We start from the raw sequence: 25,910 nt of genomic DNA, 5'->3' as shown, positions 1-25,910 counted from the left end.
AGACACCCCAACAGACCTCAGGAAGTTCAGTCTTAGCTCTCCCAGCATGCTCTTTTTCTCTAGACCAAGGGCTAAAATGGGGAAGAAGATAAAAAAATTAAAAACAAGTCTGAAGAAAAGGAGTAGCCTCTCACTGGGAAGATGCCATGTCTTATGATTTGACTTATGTTTTATTGATCATCCGTCTCCATCCGTTTCTTCTTTTCTGAAGTTTTGTTCTTCTCGATCGTCTGTTTGGACGGACTTTCCTGTGCCGTTGGAGCTTTGGTTATTTCGCAAGCGGATCACGGAAAGTGAGAAAGGAGGAACCCTGGAAAAAATTCATGTATTTTCTGTGGGGCATGTTTGCTCATTTTAATGATTGCTTTTTCGTTCCTCCTTTTTTATACTCGTCATCATTCTCATCCATCCGTATCCCACACCCCTGTCCCCCTCCGCTGTCTGTCCTTGCATTGTCAAAGTGGATTCACAATGCATCTCAATCCTATGTTCAGTTGTCAGTCATCAAGAGCATCTATTGTTTACTTGTTCCATCATGCTCATCCTTTTGGTTTCCCCCATCTGTTTCCATGGCATATCGTTCTGACTTGGCCTCTTTCCCTCAGTCGTAGTAGGAAGAAGGGGAGCCGGGTAGATGAGGTTTGGTGCAGTCATGATATTTCACAGGTTGGTGTGGGTGTGTCTGTCAGGTCCAGGTGTTGATGTGGTCTAGGTTATGTGAGTGATGGTCAGGGAGGGGTAAGACAAGTGCTGCTTAGTCAGGGTGCACAGCTATGCTCAGCCCAGGCCTGCTATCTGCAAGATCCCATGTGTGTCCTGCTCACTTCTCTGCTTTGCTATGTTCTGTGTTCCACAAAATAACTACATTGCTTCATGCATGCTAAACATCAGGTGCTTTTGTGATTGTGCGTTTATTTATTTATTTTCTTCTGTATTTTCTATTTCATTTGATTTGGAAACCTTTCTTCTCAGTCCCTCTGCTGAAGGTGTTTATGCATGATTAGTTTAGCTGTTTTAATCACATTCTCTTAACATTTTACAGAGAATGTTTTTATTTTTGCATTAACAATCTTAGTATTTTATATATGTAGATGATCACATTGATTTGTATCTTCTGTAATCATTGTGCTGTATAATTTTAGTTTTCACTCTTCCTCAACGGTAAGAACTACACTACTGTTGACTCATAACGTACATCCAATTCATATGTTCTGGGTAGCTATTACAATAGATGGGGCTGTAAACACTTTCCTTTTAGAATCTGATCACGTTCAGTCAGTACTGAAAAATAATGGCTTACGTATGAGGTACAAGTGGCCCTCTGGCCTGACTACTGCTCAGTCTCTCTATCTGCACCGTGTATAGTCTATCTTTTAACAGGCCTTCAAGCTTCATTCAGAGCAGGATTGGTATGACATGACAACACTTGGATCGAGGAACCACAGAGCAACACTAACTCACAGCCACATGTTGTTATCCTTTTTCCACTCCGTCCCTTTGTGTTCCCTATGACTTGGTTACTGTGCTCCAGGCGGGATGCCCCCCAACCCGCAGACAGTCCAGATCCCCGGGCAGAAGCAGAACCAGCCACAGTATGACCCGTCCAAAGGGCCTCCGGTGCAGAACGCTGCCAGCCTGCACACTCCTCCCCCCCAGCTGCCAGGCCGCCTACCCCAGGGCACCCTCCCCATGGCAGTCCTGCCCATGGCTCTCTCTCAGCAGTCCCTACTTGTGGATAGCTCAGCACAGGCCGCCAATCAGCTCCAGGTGAAGGTGCAGGGGGCTGGCCAGATCATGGCTCCAGTCAACCCCCACACACAGCTCCAGGCCCAGCTCCAGCAGCAGATGCAGTCTGGTATTCACCTCCAAATGCAGCCTCAGCAGCCCCAGCTCATGCTGCAGCCAGCACAGGCCGTGAGTCTAGAGGATAGCTTCCTAACATCGCATGTTTTTGGTTGTTGTCATAGGTTTATAGATCAGTGTTTTGTCTTCTCTCTCTCCTCCCTTGATCAGACTGTGGCCCTCACTCGTCCTGGAGCAGACTCCAACCAACCTGGCCAAAGAATAATGACCAACTCCCTGACCAACCCCTCAATGTCTCCTGCCCCCCTCAACGCCCCCAACTCACTCTCCTCCCCCCACACAATTGGCCCCCTCCGCCCCAACATCAACCCTGCCACACAGTCCAAACTGGCCGGCCCCAACGGCACCTCCACAGTCAAAATGGGAGGCTTTGGTCAGGGCTCGGGTATGCAGTCATCAGAAGGGAGTTCACATGACAAACAAGCTGAACAGGCCAAACTGGTGAGGAGTTACTTCTGAGAAACCTATCACTCTGCAAGTGCTTTTGTTTTCCAGCTGCTCATAATGTGACCCCCCCCCCCCCCCCCAGGAGAGCCAGGTGCACCAGCGTATCTCTGAGCTGAGGAAAGAGGGCCAGTGGTCAGCCAGCAGGCTGCCCAAGCTCATGGAGTCCTCTCGGCCCAAATCCCACTGGGACTACCTACTGGAGGAGATGCAGTGGATGGCAGCTGACTTTGCCCAGGAGAGGAGGTGGAAGATGGCTGCTGCCAAGAAGGTATGAGTTCTCTAAGAAGGCTGAGTTCTCTTATTGTACTTTTACTGAAGTAATGTCTGTGATTCTTATGTAATTGTACATTGTTTCAGTACTACTTGATCATAATTGCATATTCCCCAGCTGGTTCGCACCTGTTCGCGTTACCATGACGAGCAGAAGAAGTTGGAAGAGGGATCCAAGAAAGAGGAAGAACTGCGTCTCCGTCACATTGCTAGCACCATCTCCAGAGAGGTGGAGTTCTTCTGGTCCAACATTGAGCAGGTACATTTATCTTAATGTGGAAACTTTTCCATTGTTGTCCTTAGACCTGTAGTGTCATCGACTCTGTCCCTCTTCATCTGTTCCATTTGGTTTCTCTCAGGTTGTGGAAATTAAACTGCGTTTCCAGATTTATGAAAAAAGACTGAAAACGCTCAGCCTGCAGAGAGCAACGAGTAAAGGTGAGACTTTATTCAAGAGCTTTTTGAAATTGATGTAAAACAATCTAAATTTCATAATGTCGTTTTGAATATATTGGTTATTCTTTGCGCCACAGGACAATATGTTAAACCTGCTCTGTCAACCGCAGTGAAAGCTGAAAAAGAGGTAGGTGGCTGTACAGACTCACTCTGGTTGTCCAGAATGTCCAGACACATAGTCAGGTTTTTGCAGGGACGTGTATTCAAAATTCATCTCATTCATAGGAGCCCAATATATCAACAAAGAAGCGAAAGTCCAGCACTTCATTGGCAGAAGAAGGTATGTGTACAAAACTATTTCTCCAGCGATTTTTACTGGTTTATCATTTGAGGTGTACTGTTGCATTGAACAGTTGATTACAATGTTGTATCTTGTCTATTGCTTTGTTTTCTCTCTCAGTTCAGGATGAGGAGAGCACCATAGAGGAGCAGGAAGCCATGGAGGTGACAGCTGATCAGAAGGCAGAGTTGGGAGATCTGGCTAAAGATGGTCAGCACGATGCACTGTTTTCTCTTACTATAGATAGTGATCGATTTCTCCCGATTACCTTTGTTTTTGTTCCATTTCTCATTAAGTCATGGAGAGTTTAAAAGCGCCCCTTAGTCTTTTGTGTCTATTGAGCCTTCCTTCTGTGTCTTGTATCGTTCTTAGCTGAGATGCCGCTGGATGCTTTGATGAAACAGTATGCTGGTGCCTACGCTGACAACTTTGACTGGCCCCAGCCTTCCCCACAGAGTGATGAGGATGGCAGGGATGAGACTGAAGGTATACCTAAACTCTACATATATACTTAATCTATATTTACCAATCTAGCTATGTGCCTCATGCTCATTGCTATGCCAAGATTATTAGTTTCAAAGCCAAATTATTTGTAGACTGGTGGTGTTCCCTCAGTGGTGCTGATGTAGTCATTGTTCCCTCAGAGATGGAGTCCTCTCTGGACACCCCCCACGAGGCTGTAGTGATAGACTCCCTGCTTAGTGTGGACCAGTATCGAGGTTCTGAGAAGACCAGCCCCCCTGGTGCTGACGGGAAGCCCAAGAAGGACATAGCAGAGGTGGCAGCCTCCACAGAACTCATCCTACCCAAGGGAAGTGCCAGGACCACCACTTCTGTGAGTCATCACATCTCTCACTGAACTAGTCGTTCACTGTTGGGTGTCATTTAACCAGTTTTTCAATGAGAGGAGTTTGGAAAGATAAATGGGGGGAGAAATTTGGTGCTGCTGTCCTGCTATATGAAATATATATTTAAGAGGACAGTTAGTGGGTTAACATGTACAAACAGGGAATCATTATGACACTTTGCTATGCATCTTAGGGCCGCAGCCAGGCTCCTTTCCTGCTGCACGGATCACTGCGTGAGTACCAGCAGATCGGAGTGGACTGGCTAGCCAGCCTCCACAAGAAACACCTCAACGGCATCTTAGCAGACGAGACCGGGCTGGGCAAGACTGTGCAGACTGTGGCCTACCTGGCCCATCTGGCCTGTCAAGAGGGTAATCTACTGTTGAAGACTATATTCAATGCTTATCTTTTGTTTATTTACGTAAACAGGTAGGTATTTTTATGCATGTGAACATCCATATAGACTTAATTTATATGTATTTTTCAGGCATCTGGGGCCCCCATCTGGTTGTGGTGAGGACGTGTAAGATCCTGAGCTGGGAGATGGAGTTTAAACGCTGGTGTCCCGGCCTCAAGATCCTCCTCTACCTTGGCAACAGACAGGAACGCAGAGCAAAGAGAATGGTAACTAGTAATGATCTGTTTCAACGGGACCTTTTTCAATAGACAGCCCCACGATTTTGAGTCCATTCAAGCAGAGAGACTTTGAGCAGGACAGCAGCACCAAATGTGACAGTAAATAATGCACACTTCTCATGAATAGAATGAAATGAAATGAAGAATGCAATGTTCTTCTCAACCACTTTTTGGCTTCTGCTGTTATTTAAAATGCCCTTGTTTACCAGTTTGTGTTTCTGTCTGTCCATAACTCGTGTTGTTGATGTGTCTCCAGTGGTGGGCGGAGACCAACAGCTTCCATGTGTGTGTGACGTCCTACAAGCTGCTGCTGAAGGACCAGAGCCATTTCCTGAGGAGGAGGTGGAAACACCTGGTCCTGGATGAGGTGCAGCTCATTAAGAACATGTCAGAGAAACACTGGGAAACCATCTTTGCGCTCAAGAGGTAACAACTCTTATTTTAGGGTGGCACCATGGCTACACTCCCACACAGACTGGTCTGCTGAAGGCTTTGGTCTCAGCTCAGCATGAAATGAAAGTTTGTTTAGAAGGCTTAACTCTTAAATGTGGTTTGACCTTTTTAAATTGTTAGAACAAGAGAAACAAAATCAAATGATGTGTTGGTGTGGTTTCTATTCCAGTCAGCAGAGGATCCTCCTGATCAACACTCCACTCCAGAACACACTGAAGGAGCTGTGGACCATGATCCACTTCCTCCTGCCAGGCATCACCAGACCCTACACAGACTTCCCTGTCAAGCCAGGCACAGACCAGAACCAGGACTACTGCCACAAACTGGTCATCCGCCTGCACAGGGTCAGTTGGGGTACAACCAAACCCCTCTTCTTCCTAATGCTTGTGTGTTGAGTTTGTCAGTAAGTAGTCATTGATATCCCATCAATGTGATGGCGCTTTCAGTTGTGGTATGAAGTGATTGTGTATCTGAAGGTTCTTTCATTCCTAATGAGTGTTTCTGGTCATTAAAGAAGATATCTTTGCTTAACCCTTTACTCTCGAGGAGATTGTCCTATATGCATAGGTTTCTTATAGATGAAATATGAAAAGTATCTGCATAAGCATGGTAGCAATTGAAAAGGAACAGTTTGGTGATTATGGGGAAATTATTAGATCAAAGGTGAGTGAACAACAGTTCACCTGACACAACTAAATCCAAACATAAAATCAACAGTGTAATGTAAATTTGACATTTAATGTACTTTTCACAGCATTTGTTGATAAGTCTGAAAATACTCTGGATACATTCAATAACATAACACTATTCCTGGAAAATGTGGGGTAGGTGTGACAACAAATTACAAGGGTTTGAGTGAGAGGACTAACTGGTGTCTCCAAGTAGTTTCAATGCACTTTTAGGACTGGAAGAGTCTTCAACTATAAGAACTAGAGCAGGCACACTTTTTGGAACCTGCGTCCCTGCCCTCACACAATTACTGTTGTTTACGCAACCCAAAAACGGTCCATTTTAAATCACAATCTAGCTTAGGTGGGCATCATTTCAGACTGTTATATTGCCAACATGACAAGCTAAGTTACAAAATACGATTTAATAGTTTTGGGCTTTTACAGTGCAATTCATGGAAACAGATCATTTTGGTGAGCATAGAAAGAAGTGTTCAGGTGCGTGTGCTGCAGCAAATTTTATGAGTTTTATGATATGGATATGTGAAGTGCACATTTGGACTCACGAGTGTTTTGCTGGCTTGAATGATATCAGAGGTATTTATTATAATCCTCAACGTCTCATCTTTCAAAATACATAGTCCTCTTAATTTAATTTATTTAATTTCCCTCACCCAGAAAAACAAAAAGTCAGCAAAAGTTGCCCAATTAGCGAGAGGGATCGGGCGGGCGATCGACCAGGCGACGAAGATGCTTAAGCTCAGAACGGCTATCAGTCAAAACCCATACAGTGCTGCGCAGAGCCAGAGCTCTGACGTCATGTGTGTGTGTGTGTGTGTGTGTGTATATATATATATCATGTTACTTGTACAGTCACTGCTTTCCAATTTTAAGCGTTTATCAGTGCCACTGGTCATCAGTAGGATTCCCATTTACCAGAGCTGTTCACACCTAGATACCATTCAATCTGACATCCTTTCTCCTCTGCAGATGATCCAACCCTTCATCCTGAGGCGCTGTAAGAGGGACGTGGAGAAGCAGCTTCCTAAGAAGTATGAACACATCCTCAAGTGTCGCCTTTCTAGCAGACAGAAGAGCATGTATGAAGATATCCTCACTCAGCCAGGGTGAGTCAGCCCTCCAGACACCACATAACCTCTGCCTAATATATGGTAATTACTATAGTATTTAGTTCTATACTCAGACTGAATATTTGAGCACAGGTTCTATACCTGGAAATGCACGATTATTTGTTAGATGGGGGGGGGGGTCGATAGTTGCGTATGGCAATATTTTTTGGGTAAGATATTATATTGTTTTTTGATGCCCAGGTATTAATCAATAAAATATATATATACATACAGTTGAAGTTGGAAGTTTACTTACACTTAGGTTGGAGTCATTAAAACTTGTTTTTCAACCACTCCACAAATTTCTTGTTAACAAACTATAGTTTTGGCAAGTCGGTTAGGACATCTACTTGACACAAGTAATTTTTCCAACAAATATTTACAGACAGATTATTTCACTTGTAATTCACTGTATCACAATTCCAATAGATAGACTTTGGTCCACATTCATTGAAGCTGCAGTGCTGGTTGCAGCACGAGTGGAGAAACGCGTTCGGTCTCCCAGAGATGAACGTACTTTGGTGCGAAAAGTGCAAATCATTCCCAGAACAACAGCAAAGGACCTTGAGGATAGGAAACACCCCCCTATCCACATCGATGGAACAGTAGTGGAGAGGGTAGCAAGTTTTAAGTTCCTTGGCATACACATCACAGACAAACTGAATTGGTCCACTCACACAGACCGCATCGTGAAGAAGGCGCAGCAGCGCCTCTTCAACCTCAGGAGGCTGAAGAAATTCGGCTTGTCACCAAAAGCACTCACAAACTTCTACAGATGCACAATCGAGAGCATCCTGGCGGGCTGTATCACCGCCTGGTATGGCAACTGCACCGCCCTCAACCGTAAGGCTCTCCAGAGGGTAGTGAGGTCTGCACAACGCATCACCGGGGGCAAACTACCTGCCCTCCAGGACACCTACACCACCCGATGCTACAGGAAGGCCATAAAGATCATCAAGGACATCAACCACCCGAGCCACTGCCTGTTCACCCCGCTGTCATCCAGAAGGCGAGGTCAGTACAGGTGCATCAAAGCTGGGACCGAGAGACTGAAAAACAGCTTCTATCTCAAGGCCATCAGACTGTTAATAAACAGCCACCACTAACATTGAGTGGCTGCTGCCAACACACTGTCAATGACACTGACTCAACTCCAGCCACTTTAATAATGGGAAATGATGTAAATATATCACTAGCCACTTTAAACAATGCTACCTTATATAATGTTACTTACCCTACATTATTCATCTCATATGCATACGTATATACTGTACTCTATATCATCGACTGCATCCTTATGTAATACATGTATCACTAGCCACTTTAACTATGCCACTTTGTTTACATACTCATCTCATATGTTATACTGTACTCGATATCATCTACTCTATCTTGCCTATGCTTCTCTGTACCATCACTCATTCATATATCCTTATGTACATATTCCTTATCCCCTTACACTGTGTATAAGACAGTAGTTTTTTTGGAATTGTTAGTTAGATTACTTGTTCGTTATTACTGCATTGTCGGAACTAGAAGCACAAGCATTTCGCTACACTCGCATTAACATCTGCTAACCATGTGTATGTGACAAATAAAATTTGATTTGATTTGATGCTGGAGGAAACCAGTGCAAAAGTATCTATATCCACAGTCAAACCAGTCCTATATCAACATAACCTGAAAGGCCGCTCAGCAAGGAAGAAGCCACTGCTCCAAAACCTCCATTAAAAAAGCCAGACTACGGTTTGCAACTGCACTGTACTTTTTGGAGAAATGTCCTCTGGTCTGATGAAACAAAAATAGAACTGTTGGCCATAATGACCATCGTTATGTTTGGAGGAATAAGGGGCATGCTTGCAAGCCCAAGAACACAGCCGAAGCACAGGGGTGGCAGCAGCATGTTGTGGGGGTCCTTTGCTGCAGGAGGGACTGGTGCACTTCACAAAATAGACGGTATCATGAGGGAGGAAAATGATGTGGATATATTGAAGCAACATCTCAAGACATCAATCAGGAAGTTCAAGCTTGGTCGCAAATGGGTCTTCCAAAATGGACAATGACCCCAAGCATACTTCCAAAGTTGTGGCAAAATGGCTTAAGGACAACAAAGTCAAGGTATTGGAGTGGCCATCACAAAGCCCTGACCTCAATCCTTTAGAAAATTTGTGGGCAGAACTGAAAGTGTGCGAGCAAGGAGGACTACAATCCTGACTCAGTTACACCAGCTCTGTCAGGAGGAATGGGCCAAAATTCACCCAACTTATTGTGGGAAGCATGTGGAAGGCTACCTGAAACGTTTGAGCCAAGTTAAACAATTTAAAGACAATGCTACCAAATACTAATTGAGTGTATGTAAACTTCTCACCCACTGGGAATGTGATGAAAGAAATAAAAGCTGAAATGAATCATTCTCTACTATTCTGACATTTCACATTCTAAAAATGAAGTGGTGATCCTAACTGACCTATGACGGGGAACTTTTACTAGGATTAAATGTCAGGAATTGTGAAAAACAGAGTTTAAATGTATTTGGCTAAGTTGTATGCAAACTTCTGACTTCGTGTGTGTGTTATAAAAAATATTTTTTTGATACTGTAGGTGAGCTAGTCAGCTGTACCTGCGTCAAACTGGTATTTTTCGTCTTATAGCTCGTTCTCCTTTTTAAATAGTGAGCCAGCAGGTTTTCAACACTGTTATTTCCCTGACTGATCAGAACTCGTGTTCTCATGCTCTCTTGTCCCTGTGCAGCAGACCTATAGTCAGCAATTTGTTTGGAACATCAAATGGCAGTAAAATCGCGGTATCGAATCGCAATACATATAGAATCGGTATCGGCACCTAAGTTCCCAGCCCTATTTTGTTATCAGAGCATTGTTGCTCAATATTAAATTCACTTACCCTCTTTCTGAATGTCTTGTGCTCTGTCTTCTGTCTGCCCTTAGAGCCCAGGAGGCATTGAAGACTGGTCATTTTGTGAGTGTGCTGCAGGTGCTGATGCAGCTGCAGAGGATCTGTAACCACCCAGACCTGGTAAACATCAGGGAGACCAGCAGCTCCTACGTGTGTTCCTCTCTGCAGTACAATACCCCTTCCCTGGTGCTGGGAGCCCTGCAGGAGGACCAACGCACGGTAGGACTAGGAGGGTACCAGTACCACACACAGCTAAAACACCTGGAGGTTTAATCCAGTTTATTCTATTTCATTAGCAATGCTCACCTGAGAGACTTGGAATAAAATTGATTATATTGGTTTATCAAAACACACTTGTGTTCCCTTTGTCTTTTTCTAGAGCCTGGACCTGTCCCTGTTCGACCTGATCAGTAATGAGAACAGACTGACGCGCTACGAGATGGAGGAGGTTCTACCCAAACTCAAAGTCACCCGTCAGCTGATTGAGGAGATTCACAGTGCCCCGGACCCACCGGCCAGACCCAAGCCCTGCAAGATCAAACCCATGAGGTCTGTGCTCTACCCTTCACATCCCATGGAAACCTTAAAATACACAACATGGATGATTCCAAAAAATGGAAAATAAATCACATTGACTATTTCTATTCTATCATGTTGCATCAGTAGCACTAGGCTGTGTTGCATGACCTTTGATCTTTATTGAGTCTATGATTTGATTGACAGGTTGTTCCAGCCAGTGCAGTATGGCACTAAGCCAGAGGGCCGTCTGGTGCCCATGACCAATACTGTGGGTCAGCAGCGCCCTCCAGCCACCACTATCACCCCCCCCACCACCACCGCCACTACTACTTCTACTGCCCCTCAGCCAGCCAGGACCACCACCACCACACAGGGTAAGACCTCCCTATAGACCCCTTGACAATGCTACACTTTGGTATGCACTGGGGTTTACACGTGTTCCATGCTGTTTTTAAGTTGAATAACTTCATGAAGGAAATCAAACAATAATTACAGTTTGATATTTACAGTATTTGTGTAGTGCGTATCACACAGATAATCTCATGTTACCATGTAATGTTTTGTAAAGCATGAGTGTGATTTGAGTTGGTCATGACACTAAAAACTGCTTTTCATAGAAGTTAATTATACTAACTATCCATAGCCTGCGTGTGTCATTACCGCCATTACATTTTCAAATTGTGTGGGTTATGCATGTGTAACTAAAAGATAGTCATCAGCATCATTTCAAAATCCAAAGCATTTTACTACTCCAAATGTATCCTAAAGTGGAGAAGTCCAAGGTGAAGATTTTATTATATTAACATCCTCTTTCGACTCTAAACCTATCAATCCAAGACGGGTATAAACCAAAACTTACTGCTGGACCACCCCCCTGATGTTGTGCTGTTGAATTAACTGACACGTTAGCCCATCCCCAAACCCCCTTGTACTTCACAGTGGCCGGGACGGCTATTCAGAAAGCTCAGACTACCTCTCCTACCACCGGCACCACTGGGTCTGCTGTAGCATCCTCTGGGAGCTCCGCCCCTGGCCAGCATGTGGTGGGGGCTGCCCCCCCTGTGGCCCAGGGCCAGGCTCTGTGTGGCGCGGCCCAGCCCACTCTGCCTGGTATTGCCCAGGTCCCTAGGCTGGCCCTAGGCCCCACCCATGCCATCCAGCCCAGCCTGGTTCCCCAGAGACTGGTTCTAACGTCCCAGGCCCAGGCACGGTTGCCTAGTAAGTGGCCTCCTCCCCTTCCCTCACCTCCCTTCAATGTCTCCCTCCACTTTTGGCACAACAGAGAGGGCTGCTCTGACAACAGGCCTCTCTCTCTGGGACACTGCTGCTTGGTGTTAGTGTCTTTGCTTTTAAGGAAACAACACTTGTTTGGTCTAAATACAGAGTTAGTTCATTCTTTTCTATCTGTAAAATCTATATAATTATATTATTAGAATAATATTATGTTAACTGTGTTGTCTAATATAACAAAAACCTTTTACCTTTTTGATATATTTTTTGAGGTAAAACAAACCATCTTCAGGTTTACAGCTATGGCATTTCCATTGTCCTATTTTACTGCAGAGAATCACTGAGTGAAGAAAAATAGCACTTTATAAATGACAACTAGAGCCATGTCAGCAGCATCCCCAAACAGCCTCAATCTTCCTCAGTCTGAAACCTGCATGTCCACAACCCAACGTCTGCTGCCATGACAGACCACACAAGACTGGTTTAACCATTTAAAACTATATTTTCCTCCACCTAAATATTGGTTCTCCCGTTTTACTAATCTTTTGCTTCTAGACAGCCCAGCTGCAGGAAGAGATCCCAAAGCTTTGTTTCCTCTTGTTAGATTTTTTGTGTTATGGTTTCTTTTGACTCTGAGGGTTTGTGTACTGCTAAGCATGTTGAAATGGTCCAACACACCGCTGACCTCAGGCCACTCCCTACCCCCAGTGTGAAAACACAGAAACCTTTTCAATAGCAACTCAACACACATTATAGCGCATAAAACAATTCTAGATAGAATGCTATTTATTGGCAATAATTTTGTGGATAAAGGTGCGTTATCTGTTTGCATGCCTGTAATAGGTGTGTTGTAGTAGTTGAAAAGGCAGTTAAGTGCAAGCCACTGCTTTAACTGAATACATGTTTGTTGCAGGTTCTCTGTCTCACCTGAAAATTACTGTTTTTTGTTGTTTATTTTCCCGCTCCGGGTTGGCTAGAGATTAGCTACTGTGAAGGTTCACATGTTGTGGAGGGCAGCTACCTACGCTCATCCCACTCATTAACACACCCTGGTATTGCATGTCTCGTCTCTCTCACCCTTCAACTAACTGAAATGTCTTTATTTAGTATTTTTGGTGATGCACAACTCTTTTGGTCTGTAGTGTTATTTGATTAGAGGTGTGTGTGTGTGTGTCTTTCCTCCTGCTGAAGGTGGAGATGTGTTGAAGATAGCCCAGCTGGCGTCCATAGCAGGCAGCCAGAACCGAATCTCCCAGCCTGAGACCCCCGTCACTCTGCAGTTCCAGGGTAACAAGTTCACCCTGTCCCCTAGCCAGCTCCGACAGCTCACCACAGGGCAGCCCTTGCAGCTCCAAGGTACACTCGGTAATGTACACCCAACATTTCATACTCTCCCTATGACTTCTCTTTTTCTCCCTGCCCTTTTTGTCAGAATGTCCTTTGCTATATGATAATCACTTACAACAAAGATGCTATTTTAAATGATACTCCTTCTTTTAACTCGATCATGTATTTGGTGGAGTCCACGTCATAGAAATACAGAGTTGGATAACCAATGTTACATGTATATACATTCTTACTAGAGCAGTGGTCACCAAAGGGCCGATCGTCTGGTCGATCTCCAAGGCATTTTATAGTCTATCACCAAACATTTCTATAGAAAAACAGTGTTATATTCCTACTTTTTTCTGTCTCGCACTGTTGACAAAAGGTGCACTTGTTTCAACTGCCCTGGGCGCCTGGGTAGGTGAAGTGTTCGCATTTTGAACCGTTTCATGTGTCTGAAGGTACAAACTTCGCCTCTCGGCGTGCTCGGAGAGCAAATCAAGTGCACCTATAGGCCTACCAATAGCCAATCGAATTGCTCAGATCACCGTGTATAAGTAAGTTGATACTGTGATTTCAAAACGTTTAAAACCATGACTAGAAAGACGCCGTTAAGGACTCGTGCTGCAACCAGCACTGCAGCTTCAATGAATGTGGACCAAAGTCTATCTATTGGCCTGTTGTTCTTATTATGTGTGTTTTTAATGTTTCACTTTTTCTGGTCATAGGAGTAACAACAGGAATCGTGCATGAGGCATAGATTATGTGGTGTGACTCGATTTTGGGGGCATCTGCTCAAAGACGGTGTCCCCTTTTTTGGTTAGTCTCACTCTCAGCGGAGGGGAGAGAGCTGAGGGACAGGACCACGGTGAAAGGCAGACCCTCTGATGCTCTTCCTCCACTGAGACTGACCACCTGCATTTTGAAAATTTATTTTTTAAAGCACATTATTTCAATTTATGCTCACTCAGCTATGCCTCACAAGTAGTACAACATTACCAGTGTGATCATATACCTCAAGTTTTGAAGTATCATTTCAAAATGGTCTGAGAAGAACAACATTGGCAGTGTAATTCAAGCATAGCCAATATGCAGTAATAATGTATTGTGCCAATAGTCTACTACAAATGTCTTTGGGGACCACAGTACGAGAGTGATTAAAACTAAATGGTTATATCTGTTTAATGGTTTCTGTGTTGTCTGTGTGCCTGGCTGTGTGAAGGCAACATCCTGCAGATAGTGTCGGCCCCTGGTCAGCAGATCCTCCGGCCCCAGGGCTCCATGGTCATGCAGACGGTACCTCAGGCTGCACCTGTCTCCAACTCCTCCACCAGATCTGGCACCCCACCCCCAACCGGCCCCGCCCAACAAGGTAAGCCTGCCACCTTCAACTGTGAATAGCACAGATAGTGCCTCAAGAAATAACATCACTATGTTTTTTAAAAATGTGCATAGTACCGTGCTCCACACTCTTATGCTCCGAGTGCATTCTCCGATGACATTCTCTAGAGTACGTTCTTGTGAGGATGAGAGTGTGGAGAACGCATAAAACATTACATTTGAGAAGCACACGCACTCCCCCTGCTGTATTACCTCATACCTCCCCGTTCACTGAACCTTCTTCCAGCCAGGACAATGGCAACAATAGACGAAACAAGATAAACACCAAGCAAACGTTTTACTTTAGAATGATCAGCTAGATATGTAAATCGTAATAATCTAGCCAGCTAGTTAAACAGGCAAAAAATGACCGAAAACAAATGTTATGCAAGGTCATGTAAAAACATTTTGGGGGTAGATACCACTTCTTCATGGCTGGCTAGCTATCCAGTTAGCCCTATTGACTTACTCTGAACTTACCCATTCACTGAACTGTCTCCCAGCCAGGACAACGGAATATACACAAAGCAAACGTTTTACTTCATAACTATCAGCCAGCTATATGTGAATCATAACAATGTAGCTAAAATATCTCATTAACAGGCAAAAATGACCTCAAACTAGTATTATGCAAGATAGATGTCATTTCTTTGTGGGTAGCTAGCTAACAATTCTTTGTTTCTATCTGGCTGGATAACAGTAGTAGCTAGCCGCTTAGCCCTGTTGACTTATTATGGGCTTGCGATCTACGGTACGTAGGCAGGTAAACATACATGTATTTATTAACGTATCGACATACAATATTGTATTCAGGCAACATATGAGATGTTAATAGGCAACATTTAATTCCGAAGTCAGTGTATTTCCTCTCGCTTCAGCTCAAATAATGGAAGGAAGTCTAACTATTGAGGAAGCAGACTAAACCATTCCAATGTTTCTGCAACTACCTCCCCCTAACAAGCACCGTTTGAAATATGTTCTACCTTCTTGTGGCTTTGTGTCAGTGACTCTTATCACAGAGTGAAATGAAGGTTTAAAGTGGAAATTTTGCGTACGTTTTTACATAGTTGCGTCATATCTCTGCATACTTTTCGTTGAAGCTTGCATCGATGCATGTTTCAAAATATGTACAAACGGAGAGCGCGTTCAAGAAGTGATCTCCGTGCTTCATTTCGCATACTTTGATTTGGACTCTTACCGTGCTACAATTTGCATGCTCAGAGCACGTATGTACTCCGTCTCTGCTGTCATGGCTTATTACACTGTGAACACAGTCAAATATTACTCTAGTCACCTTTCTAACAAAGTGATTGTGTTGTAATGGTCTTAAAGTCTTTCTCCCTTTTTACTTTTACGCTTCAGGGATGACATCAAATGCCTTGGGGGTGAGCGCCCAGCCTGCTCCTGCTGCTCCTATTGTCCCTCAGGTGGGTAGAACAGGCACTGGTAGAACACAGAAGAACATGAAATAAAACATACTTATATTTCTGTAGTCTCCTAACCCGTATATTCTCACCGAAGGAATGAAATGTTATTATGATGCCGTTCTCTGTGTGGTGTACAGGTGTCGTCAGAGGAGAGGGGTCGTCATCTGAAGGAGCGTCTGAGCCGCCTGTTCAGTGCCAACGAGAGGCGTTGTGACCGCAGTGTTCTGTACGGGGCTGACCTGCTCCAGGTCTGCTCTGTGACCCCAGGGGCTCCTCACTCTGCCCTGAGCCCCAGGGGCTGGAGATGGGTTGGCAGGGACAGCTGCCTCAGGGCCCAGAGGACTCCTGTGGCCACCACAACACACCTCCAGTCTGCCCTGCGCTCCTCCACAAACCGCCAGGATGCCAGCAGCAGCCTAGTCAGCAGGTACCCAACTACCCATGGTGGTCAATCACCTCACTGTCAGATTAAACGTTTTAATATCATGACGAACATAATCACGAGCTCATAAAGCCTTTTAAGAAGTAAGAAATACAAGTAATTGAAAACACTCCTCTCTCTGCAGGTTATCATGTGTTGTCCCTGCCGCAGTAGCTCGTCCCCCTTACCTGTATGCAGCCAATCCCCCAGCTCCCTACAGCCTGGAGCAGAAGTTGATCAGTCGCAGGCTCCAGGAGGCCGCCGCCCCCCACAGCACTGAGATCCACAGCATGGCCTCTGGGCTCCAGTTCCCTGACCTGCAGCTCATGCAGATGGACTCGGGTGAGCTCAGCAGACAATTATATATTTAGCTGTCTGCCAGGGCTTTATGCTCTCCTATAAGCCTTGCTAAACATAGGTAGTCCATTGTCTGCTTGGGCTGCACACATCTTTCGAACTACACAGAAATTAAAATAAATTTGCTCCAAAGGTAAACTTGAGGCCCTGGCCATTCTGCTCCAGAAGCTGAGGTCGGAGAATCGCCGCGTCCTCATCTTCACACAAATGGTGAAGATGCTGGACATACTGGAGGCCTTCCTGGACCACCGGCAGCTCACATACATCCGTGTTGACGAGAGTCTGATCACAGAGGAACGCCAGGTAAAACCCCTTTGTACCAAGGAAATAGTCATCATCTGCACATGTTATGGTACCTGTGTTATAGAGAGTTGACACACTGACTTCTGTCAGTGTTTCATTACTAGGGTTAATTGTGGTTCACTCACTCAGTGACAGCCCTGCCTCTCTGTTTCGCCCTATCTATCACCGGAACCTCTTGATTCAGTGCAGTGTTCTGGCACTTTAAGGGGACAGAGTCCTACAGTGGCTTCCCTCCCCACTGGATGTTGTTCCTCCAAGGGCCTTAAAGAAGCACACAGTGGCAGCTCTAGAGAACCTATGGGGCTTTGGGGCTTTTTTGGTGCTGTACTTTTAACTCTTCTACACTTGATATTTCATTTTCTGTCTGTCCATTCAGATGTCTGTCTCTTATCTAACTGACCTCTTTAATTCTCCTTCCCTCTCTCTTGTCTGTGAGTTGAGTGAACTATACCGGAAGTGTTTGGTTTAGGGCTGACCCCCTTTAGGGGAAAGGGGGATATCTAGTCAGTCGTACAACTGATTGCATTCAACTGAAATGTCTCGGGCATTTAACTCAACCCCTCTGAATCATTTAGTTGACTGGTCGACCAAGATTTCTTTAGTCGAGCAGTAGCATATATTATATAAGTATTTGATACACTGCCGATTTTGCAGGTTTTCCTACTTACAAAGCATGTAGAGGTCTGTAATTTTTTATCATAGGTACACTTCAACTGTGAGAGACGGAATCTAAAACAAAAATTCAGAAAATCACATTGTATAATTTTAAAGTAATTAATTAGCATTTTATTGTATGACATAAGTATTTGATACATCAGAAAAGCAGAACTTAATATTTGGTACAGAAACCTTTGTTTGCAATGACAGAGATCATACGTTTGCCGTAGTTTTTGACCAGGTTTGCACACACTGCAGCAGGGATTTTGGCCCACTCCTCCATACAGACCTTCTCCAGATCCTTCAGGTTTCGGGGCTGTCGCTGGGCAATACGGACTTTCAGCTCCCTTCAAAGATTTTCTGTTGGGTTCAGATCTGGAGACCGGCTAGGCCACTCCAGGACCTTGAGATGCTTCTTACGGAGCCACTCCTTAGTTGCCCTGTGTGTTTCGGGTCGTTGTCATGCTGGAAGACCCAGCCACGACCCATCTTCAATGCTCTTACTGAGGGAAGGAGGTTGTTGGCCAAGATCTCGCGATACATGGCCCCATCCATCCTCCCCTCAATACGGTGCAGTCGTCCTGTCCCCTTTGCAGAAAAGCATCCCCAAAGAATGATGTTTCCACCTCCATACGTCACGGTTGGGATGGTGTTCTTGGTTGTACTCATCCTTCTTCTTCCTCCAAACACGGCGAGTGGAGTTTAGACCAAAAAGCTCTATTTTTGTCTCATCAGACCACATGACCTTCTCCCATTCCTCCTCTGGATCATCCAGATGGTCATTTGCAAACTACAGACGGGCTTGGATATGCGCTGGCTTGAGCAGGGGGAGCTTGCGTGCGCTGCAGGATTTTAATCCATGATGGCGTAGTGTGTTACTAATGGTTTTCTTTGAGACTGTGGTCCCAGCTCTCTTCAGGTCATTGACCAGGTCCTACCGTGTAGTTCTGGGCTGATCCCTCACCTTCCTCATGATCATTGATGCCCCACGAGGTGAGATCTTGCATGGAGCCCCAGACCGAGGGTGATTGACCATCTTGAACTTCTTCCATTTTCTAATAATTGCGACAACTGTTGTTGCCTTCTCACCAAGCTGCTTGCCTATTGTCCTATAGCCCATCCCAGCCTTGTGCAGGTCTACAATTTTATCCCTGATGTCCTTACACAGCTCTCTGGTCTTGGCCATTGTGGAGAGGTTGGAGTCTGTTTGATTGTGTGGACAGGTGTCTTCTATACAGGCAACGAGTTCGAACAGGTGCAGTTAATTCAGGTAATGAGTGGAGAACAGGAGGGCTACTTAAAGAAAAACTAACAGGTCTATGAGAGCTGGAATTCCTACTGGTTGGTAGGTGATAAAATACTTATGTCATGCAATAAAATGCAAATTAATTACTTAAAAATTATACAATGTGATTTTCTGAATTTTTGTTTTAGATTCTGTCTCTCACAGTTGAAGTGTACCTATGATAAAAATTACAGACCTCTACATGCTTTGTAAGTAAGAAACACTGCCGAGTTTGCAGGTTATCAAATACTTGTTCTCCCCACTATATGTGTATATATATATATATATTTTAAATCATTGTGTACTAGACACCTGCGGAGGCCGTGTGGTTGGCACAGTCCGTCACTCTAAGACATGTGCTACTGAAATTGGATGTGGTTATGTAAGGACAATTGCTTTCTCCAACGTTGGTGTAGTGGTCGCTGTCCATGGTTCTGAAACACATCAGTGCACTGTTGAATTGGCGCCTTTTCCTAGACCATGTCCATAATTTGGGTTATAATCAACATCCTAACTGTTAAATGAGCCCTGGCTTTATAAATCATCCATATACAATATATATACGAAAGTTTGTGGACACCCCTTAAAATGAGTGGATTCTGCTATTTCAACCACATTAGTTGCCGACAGGTGTATAAAATCAGCCATGCAGCCATGCAATCTCCAAAGACAAACATTGGCAGTAGAATGGCCTTACTGAAGAGCTCTGTGACTTTAAACGTGGCACTGTCATAGGATGCCACCTTTCCAACAAGTAATTTTGTCAATTTCTGCCCTGCTATAGCTGCCCTAATAAACTGGAAGTGCTTTTATTGTGATGTCGAAACGTCTAGGAGCAACAACGGCTCAGCCGCAAAGTGGTAGGCCACACAAAGTCACGGAACGGGACTGCCCAGTGCTGAAGCGCGTAAAAATTGTCTGTTCTCGGTTGCAGCACTGCTTCTGGAAGCAACATCAGCACAATAACTGTCTGTCGGGAGCTTCATGAAATGGTTTTCCATGGCTGATCAGCCGCACACAGGCCTAAAATCACTATGCGCAATGCCAAGTGTTGGCTGGAGTGGTGTAAAGCTCGCCTCCATTGGACTCTGGAGTAGTGGACATGCGTTCTGTGGAGTGATGAACCACGATTCACCATCTGCCAGTCCAAGGAAGAATCTGGGTTTGGCGAATGCCAGGAGAAAGCTACCTTTAATATATATATATATATATATATATATATATATATATATATTACCTTAATTTAACTAGGCAAGTCAGTTAACCTCTAGCGTCGAGCAATCCCGTATCCGGGAGCGTAATTATAGCCTCAAGCTCATTACCGTAACGCAACGTTAACTATTCATGAAAATCGCAAATGAAATGAAAGAAATACAGTGCCTTGCGAAAGTATTCGGCCCCCTTGAACTTTGCGACCTTTTGCCACATTTCAGGCTTCAAACATAAAGATATAAAACTGTATTTTTTTGTGAAGAATCAACAAGTGGGACACAATCATGAAGTGGAAAGACATTTATTGGATATTTCAAACTTTTTTAACAAATCAAAAACTGAAAAATTGGGCGTGCAAAATTATTCAGCCCCTTTACTTTCAGTGCAGCAAACTCTCTCCAGAAGTTCAGTGAGGATCTCTGAATGATCCAATGTTGACCTAAATGACTAATGATGATAAATACAATCCACCTGTGTGTAATCAAGTCTCCGTATAAATGCACCTGCACTGTGATAGTCTCAGAGGTCAGTTAAAAGCGCAGAGAGCATCATGAAGAACAAGGAACACACCAGGCAGGTCCGAGATACTGTTGTGAAGAAGTTTAAAGCCGGATTTGGATACAAAAATATTTCCCAAGCTTTAAACATCCCAAGGAGCACTGTGCAAGCGATAATATTGAAATGGAAGGAGTATCAGACCACTGCAAATCTACCAAGACCTGGCCGTCCCTCTAAACTTTCAGCTCATACAAGGAGAAGACTGATCAGAGATGCAGCCAAGAGGCCCATGATCACTCTGGATGAACTGCAGAGATCTAGGACAACAATCAGTCGTATATTGCAGAGATCTGGCCTTTATGGAAGAGGGGCAAGAAGAAAGCCATTTCTTAAAGATATCCATAAAAAGTGTTGTTTAAAGTTTGCCACAAGCCACCTGGGAGAGACACCAAACATGTGGAAGAAGGTGCTCTGGTCAGATGAAACCAAAATTAAACTTTTTGGCAACAATGCAAAACGTTATGTTTGGTGTAAAAGCAACACAGCTCATCACCCTGAACACACCATCCCCACTGTCAAACATGGTGGTGGAAGCATCATGGTTTGGGCCTGCTTTTCTTCAGCAGGGACAGGGAAGATGGTTAAAATTGATGGGAAGATGGATGGAGCCAAATGCAGGACCATTCTGGAAGAAAACCTGATGGAGTCTGCAAAAGACCTGAGACTGGGACGGAGATTTCTCTTCCAACAAGACAATGATCCAAAACATAAAGCAAAATCTACAATGGAATGGTTCAAAAATAAACATATCCAGGTGTTAGAATGGCCAAGTCAAAGTCCAGATCTGAATCCAATCGAGAATCTGTGGAAAGAACTGAAAACTGCTGTTCACAAATGCTCTCCATCCAACCTCACTGAGCTCGAGCTGTTTTGCAAGGAGGAATGGGAAAAAATGTCAGTCTCTCGATGTGCAAAACTGATAGAGACATACCCCAAGCGACTTACAGCTGTAATCGCAGCAAAAGGTGGCGCTACAAAGTATTAACTTAAGGGGGCTGAATAATTCTGCACACCCAATTTTCCGGTTTTTGATTTGTTAAAAAAGTTTGAAATATCCAATAAATGTCGTTCCACTTCATGATTGTGTCCCACTTGTTGTTGTTTCTTCACAAAAAAATACAGTTTTATATCTTTATGTTTTAAGCCTGAAATGTGGCAAAAGGTCGCAACGTTCAAGGGGGCCGAATACTTTCGCAAGGCACTGTATATTCACTCACGAGCTTAGCCTTTTGTTAACAACACTGTCATCTCAGATTTTCAAAATATGCTTTTCAACCATAGCTACACAAGCATTTGTGTAAGAGTATTGATAACTAGCATAGCATTAAGCCTAGCATTCAGCAGGCAACATTTTCACAAAAACAAGAAAAGCATTCAAATAAAATAATTTTACCTTTGAAGAACTTCGGATGTTTTCAATGAGGAGACTCTCAGTTAGATAGCAAATGTTAATTTTTTCCAAAAAGATTATTTATGTAGGAGAAATCGCTCCGTTTTGCTCATCACGTTTGGCTAAGAAAAAAATCTGAAAATGCAGTCTCTACAACGCCGAACTTTTTACCAAATTAACTCCATAATATCGACAGAAACATGGCAAACGTTGTTTAGAATCAATCCTCAAGGTGTTTTTCACATATTTATTCGATGATGAATCAAGTCTAAGCTCATTCGTTAACCCATACACAGCCATATAAGGAGACATTGGAACACAGCGCATTCAAAATCTGGGGCACTTCCTGTATGAAATTTCATCTTTCATTCATCTTTCATTTCATTCATGGTTTCGCCTGTAGCATTAGTTCTGTGGCACTCACAGACAATATCTTTGCAGTTTTGGAAACGTCAGTGTTTTCTTTCCAAAGCTGTCAATTAAATGCTTAGTCGAGCATCTTTTCGTGACAAAATATCTTGTTTAAAATGGGAACGTCTTTTTATCCATAAATTAAAAGAGCGCCCCCTATATCCAAGAAGTTAAGAACAAATTCTTATTTTCAATGACGGCCTAGGAACAGTGGGTTAACTGCCTTGTTCAGTGGTAGAACGACAGATTTTTACCTTGTCAGCTCAGGGATTCGATCTTGCAACATTCTGGTTACTAGTCCAATGCTCTAGGCTGCTAGGCTACCTGCCGCTACCTGCTTGAAAGCATAGTGCCAACTAATGTTTGGGAGAGGAGGAATAATGGTCTGGGGCTGTTTATCATGGTTCGGGCAAGGCCCTTTAGTTCCAGTGAAGGGAAATCTTAACACTACATCATACAATGACATTCTAGATGATTTTATGCTTCCAACTTTGTGGCAACAGTTTGGGGAAGGCCCTTTCCTGTTTCTGCATGACAATGCCCCTGTGCACAAAGCGAGGTCCATACAGAATTGGTCTGTCGAGATTGGTGTAAAATAACTTGACTGGCCTGCACAGAGCCCTGACCTTAACCCCATCGACCACCTTTGGGATGAATTGAAACGCCGACTGCGAGCCAGGCCTAATCGCTCAACTTCAATGCCGACTTCACTAATGCTCTTGTGGCTAAATGGAAGCATGTTACAACATCTAGTGGAAAGCCTCCCCAGAAGAGTGGAGACTGTTATAGCAGTAACGAGGGGACCAACTCCTTATTAATGGCCATGATTTTGGAATGAGTTGTTCGATGAGCAGGTGTCATGTAGTGTATATCTACAGAAATAAGACAGATCCTGCTTGTTGACTGTTTAATAGCCTACTGATTCCCGTGGGCACCAAGATTCACGTAACCACATGTTAAATAAACAATTTATTATATTTGGCTGTTTTTAATCTTTGCTATGCTGTAGTAAAGGCTTTATACATTTGTTTCTTATTAGAACAGGCTCTGGTATTATTTATAGTTAATTTAGTGTTTACACTGTTCCAAATTGTCAGAATATAGTAACCCACATTTTTCTTGAGCTCCTTATTGTTATAATTACTATTATTATGATCATTATCATAATAAGTAATGTCATTGTCTTTATTAGGCTTAGAATAACAGCCTTGTATAACCACCATCGAGCTGTAGGCCTAAGAGCACATCCTGTTTATTCTTAATATCATAACTTACACCTATATTTCAATACTTCTATAGACTACTGTATCTATCATTCATTCATGTCATCACAGCATACCAGTCATTCATGATTTAAAATGCAATCAAGCATTTTAGTTTTAAAATAACCTTTACGATAATTATTCAAACAATAAATCAACCGTTCCATTTCAGAAATTGTATTCATGTGTGAATGTGACAGTTTAGTATTTTTTGTAATAAAGGCTTCACAAAAAACTTTACAACAGATTCTCTGGTGCGCTTATTTTATTTTATTTCACCTTTATTTAACCAGGTAGGCTAGTTGAGAACAAGTTCTCATTTGCAACTGCGACCTGGCCAAGATAAAGCATAGCAGTGTGAACAGACAACAGAGTTACACATGGAGTAAACAATTAACAAGTCAATAACACAGTAGAAAAAAAAGGGGGGAGTCTATATACATTGTGTGCAAAAGGCATGAAGAGGTAGGCGAATAATAAAAATTTTGCAGATTAACACGAGTGATAAATGATCAGATGGTCATGTACAGGTAGAGATATTGGTGTGCAAAAGAGCAGAAAAGTAAATAAATAAAAACAGTATGGGGATGAGGTAGGTAATAATGGGTGAGCTATTTACCGATAGACTATGTGCAGCTGCAGCGATCGGTTAGCTGCTCAGATAGCAGATGTTTGAAGTTGGTGAGGGAGATAAAAGTCTCCAACTTCAGCGATTTTTGCGATTCGTTCCAGTCACAGGCAGCGGAGAACTGGAACGAAAGGCGGCCAAATGAGGTGTTGGCTTTAGGGATGATCAGTGAGATACACCTGCTGGAGCGCGTGCTACGGATGGGTGTTGCCATCGTGACCAGGGAACTGAGATAAGGCGGAGCTTTACCTAGCATGGACTTGTAGATGACCTGGAGCCAGTGGGTCTGGCGACGAATATGTAGCGAGGGCCAGCCGACTATAGCATACAAGTCGCAGTGGTGGGTGGTATAAGGTGCTTTAGTGACAAAACGGATGGCACTGTGATAAACTACATCCAGTTTGCTGAGTAGAGTGTTGGAAGCAATTTTGTAATGACATCGCCGAAGTCGAGGATCGGTAGGATAGTCAGTTTTACTCGGGTAAGTTTGGCGGCGTGAGTGAAGGAGGCTTTGTTGCGGAATAGAAAGCCGACTCTTGATTTGATTTTCGATTGGAGATGTTTGATATGAGTCTGGAAGGAGAGTTTACAGTCTAGCCAGACACCTAGGTACTTATAGATGTCCACATATTCACGGTCGGAACCTTTCAGGGTGGTGATGCTTGTCAGGCGTGCGGGTGCAGGCAGCGAACGGTTGAAAAGCATGCATTTGGTTTTACTAGCGTTTTAAGAGCAGTTGGAGGCCACGGAAGGAGTGTTGTATGGCATTGAAGCTCGAGGCTACTGAGTCTGCCGATAAGAATATGGTGATTGACAGAGTCGAAAGCCTTGGCAAGGTCGATGAAGACGGCTGCACAGTACTGTCTTTTATCGATGGCGGTTATGATATCGTTTAGTACCTTGAGCGTGGCTGAGGTGCACCCGTGACCGGCTCGGAAACCAGATTGCACAGCGGAGAAGGTACGGTGGGATTCGAGATGGTCAGTGACCTGTTTGTTGACTTGGCTTTCGAAGACCTTAGATAGGCAGGGCAGGATGGATATAGGTCTGTAACAGTTTGGGTCCAGGGTGTCTCCCCCTTTGAAGAGGGGGATGACTGCGGCAGCTTTCCAATCCTTGGGGATCTCAGACGATATGAAAGAGGTTGAACAGGCTGGTAATAGGGGTTGCTACAATGGCGGCGGATAGTTTCAGAAATAGAGGGTCCAGATTGTCAAGCCCAGCTGATTTGTACGGGTCCAGGTTTTGCAGCTCTTTAAGAACATCTGCTATCTGGATTTGGGTAAAGGAGAACCTGGAGATGCTTGGGCGAGTAGCTGCGGGGGGGCGGAGCTGTTGGCCGAGGTTGGAGTAGCCAGGCGGAAGGCATGGCCAGCCGTTGAGAAATGCTTGTTGAAGTTTTCGATAATCATGGATTTATCGGTGGTGACCGTGTTACCTAGCCTCAGTGCAGTGGGAAGCTGGGAGGAGGTGCTCTTGTTCTCCATGGACTTCAGTGTCCCAGAACTTTTTGGAGTTGGAGCTACAGGATGCAAATTTCTGCCTGAAGAAGCTGGCCTTAGCTTTCCTGACTGACTGCG

General features: G+C 44.0%; 1 protein-coding gene across 8 annotated transcripts in view; it reads left to right on the top strand.

Annotated features, from left to right (window-relative positions):
• ep400 (E1A binding protein p400) overlaps positions 1 to 25,910 on the top strand; it is a 42,914-nt gene that overhangs the window by 3,264 nt on the left and 13,740 nt on the right. For 5 of the 8 annotated variants that reach the window (XM_031819578.1, XM_031819572.1, XM_031819574.1 and 2 more), the window contains 25 exons: positions 1,532 to 1,914; positions 2,014 to 2,304; positions 2,393 to 2,578; positions 2,699 to 2,839; positions 2,940 to 3,018; positions 3,114 to 3,163; positions 3,262 to 3,316; positions 3,437 to 3,526; positions 3,689 to 3,802; positions 3,961 to 4,151; positions 4,358 to 4,535; positions 4,652 to 4,788; positions 5,057 to 5,226; positions 5,423 to 5,597; positions 6,912 to 7,048; positions 9,997 to 10,183; positions 10,344 to 10,513; positions 10,688 to 10,857; positions 11,423 to 11,701; positions 12,905 to 13,078; positions 14,262 to 14,411; positions 15,782 to 15,846; positions 15,984 to 16,273; positions 16,413 to 16,609; positions 16,758 to 16,927. In XM_031819578.1, the coding sequence (XP_031675438.1) occupies positions 1,532 to 1,914; positions 2,014 to 2,304; positions 2,393 to 2,578; positions 2,699 to 2,839; positions 2,940 to 3,018; positions 3,114 to 3,163; positions 3,262 to 3,316; positions 3,437 to 3,526; positions 3,689 to 3,802; positions 3,961 to 4,151; positions 4,358 to 4,535; positions 4,652 to 4,788; positions 5,057 to 5,226; positions 5,423 to 5,597; positions 6,912 to 7,048; positions 9,997 to 10,183; positions 10,344 to 10,513; positions 10,688 to 10,857; positions 11,423 to 11,701; positions 12,905 to 13,078; positions 14,262 to 14,411; positions 15,782 to 15,846; positions 15,984 to 16,273; positions 16,413 to 16,609; positions 16,758 to 16,927 (4,229 nt within the window). The remainder of the gene's footprint in view (positions 1 to 1,531; positions 1,915 to 2,013; positions 2,305 to 2,392; positions 2,579 to 2,698; positions 2,840 to 2,939; positions 3,019 to 3,113; positions 3,164 to 3,261; positions 3,317 to 3,436; positions 3,527 to 3,688; positions 3,803 to 3,960; positions 4,152 to 4,357; positions 4,536 to 4,651; positions 4,789 to 5,056; positions 5,227 to 5,422; positions 5,598 to 6,911; positions 7,049 to 9,996; positions 10,184 to 10,343; positions 10,514 to 10,687; positions 10,858 to 11,422; positions 11,702 to 12,904; positions 13,079 to 14,261; positions 14,412 to 15,781; positions 15,847 to 15,983; positions 16,274 to 16,412; positions 16,610 to 16,757; positions 16,928 to 25,910) is intronic. The other 3 variants (XM_031819579.1, XM_031819580.1, XM_031819573.1) reach the window with 2 other exon arrangements.

Source organism: Oncorhynchus kisutch, linkage group LG3 (assembly GCF_002021735.2).
Source record: "Oncorhynchus kisutch isolate 150728-3 linkage group LG3, Okis_V2, whole genome shotgun sequence".
In the NCBI taxonomy this organism is placed as follows: Eukaryota; Metazoa; Chordata; class Actinopteri; order Salmoniformes; family Salmonidae; genus Oncorhynchus; species Oncorhynchus kisutch.
This window is presented reverse-complemented; position numbering and strand designations above follow the sequence as displayed.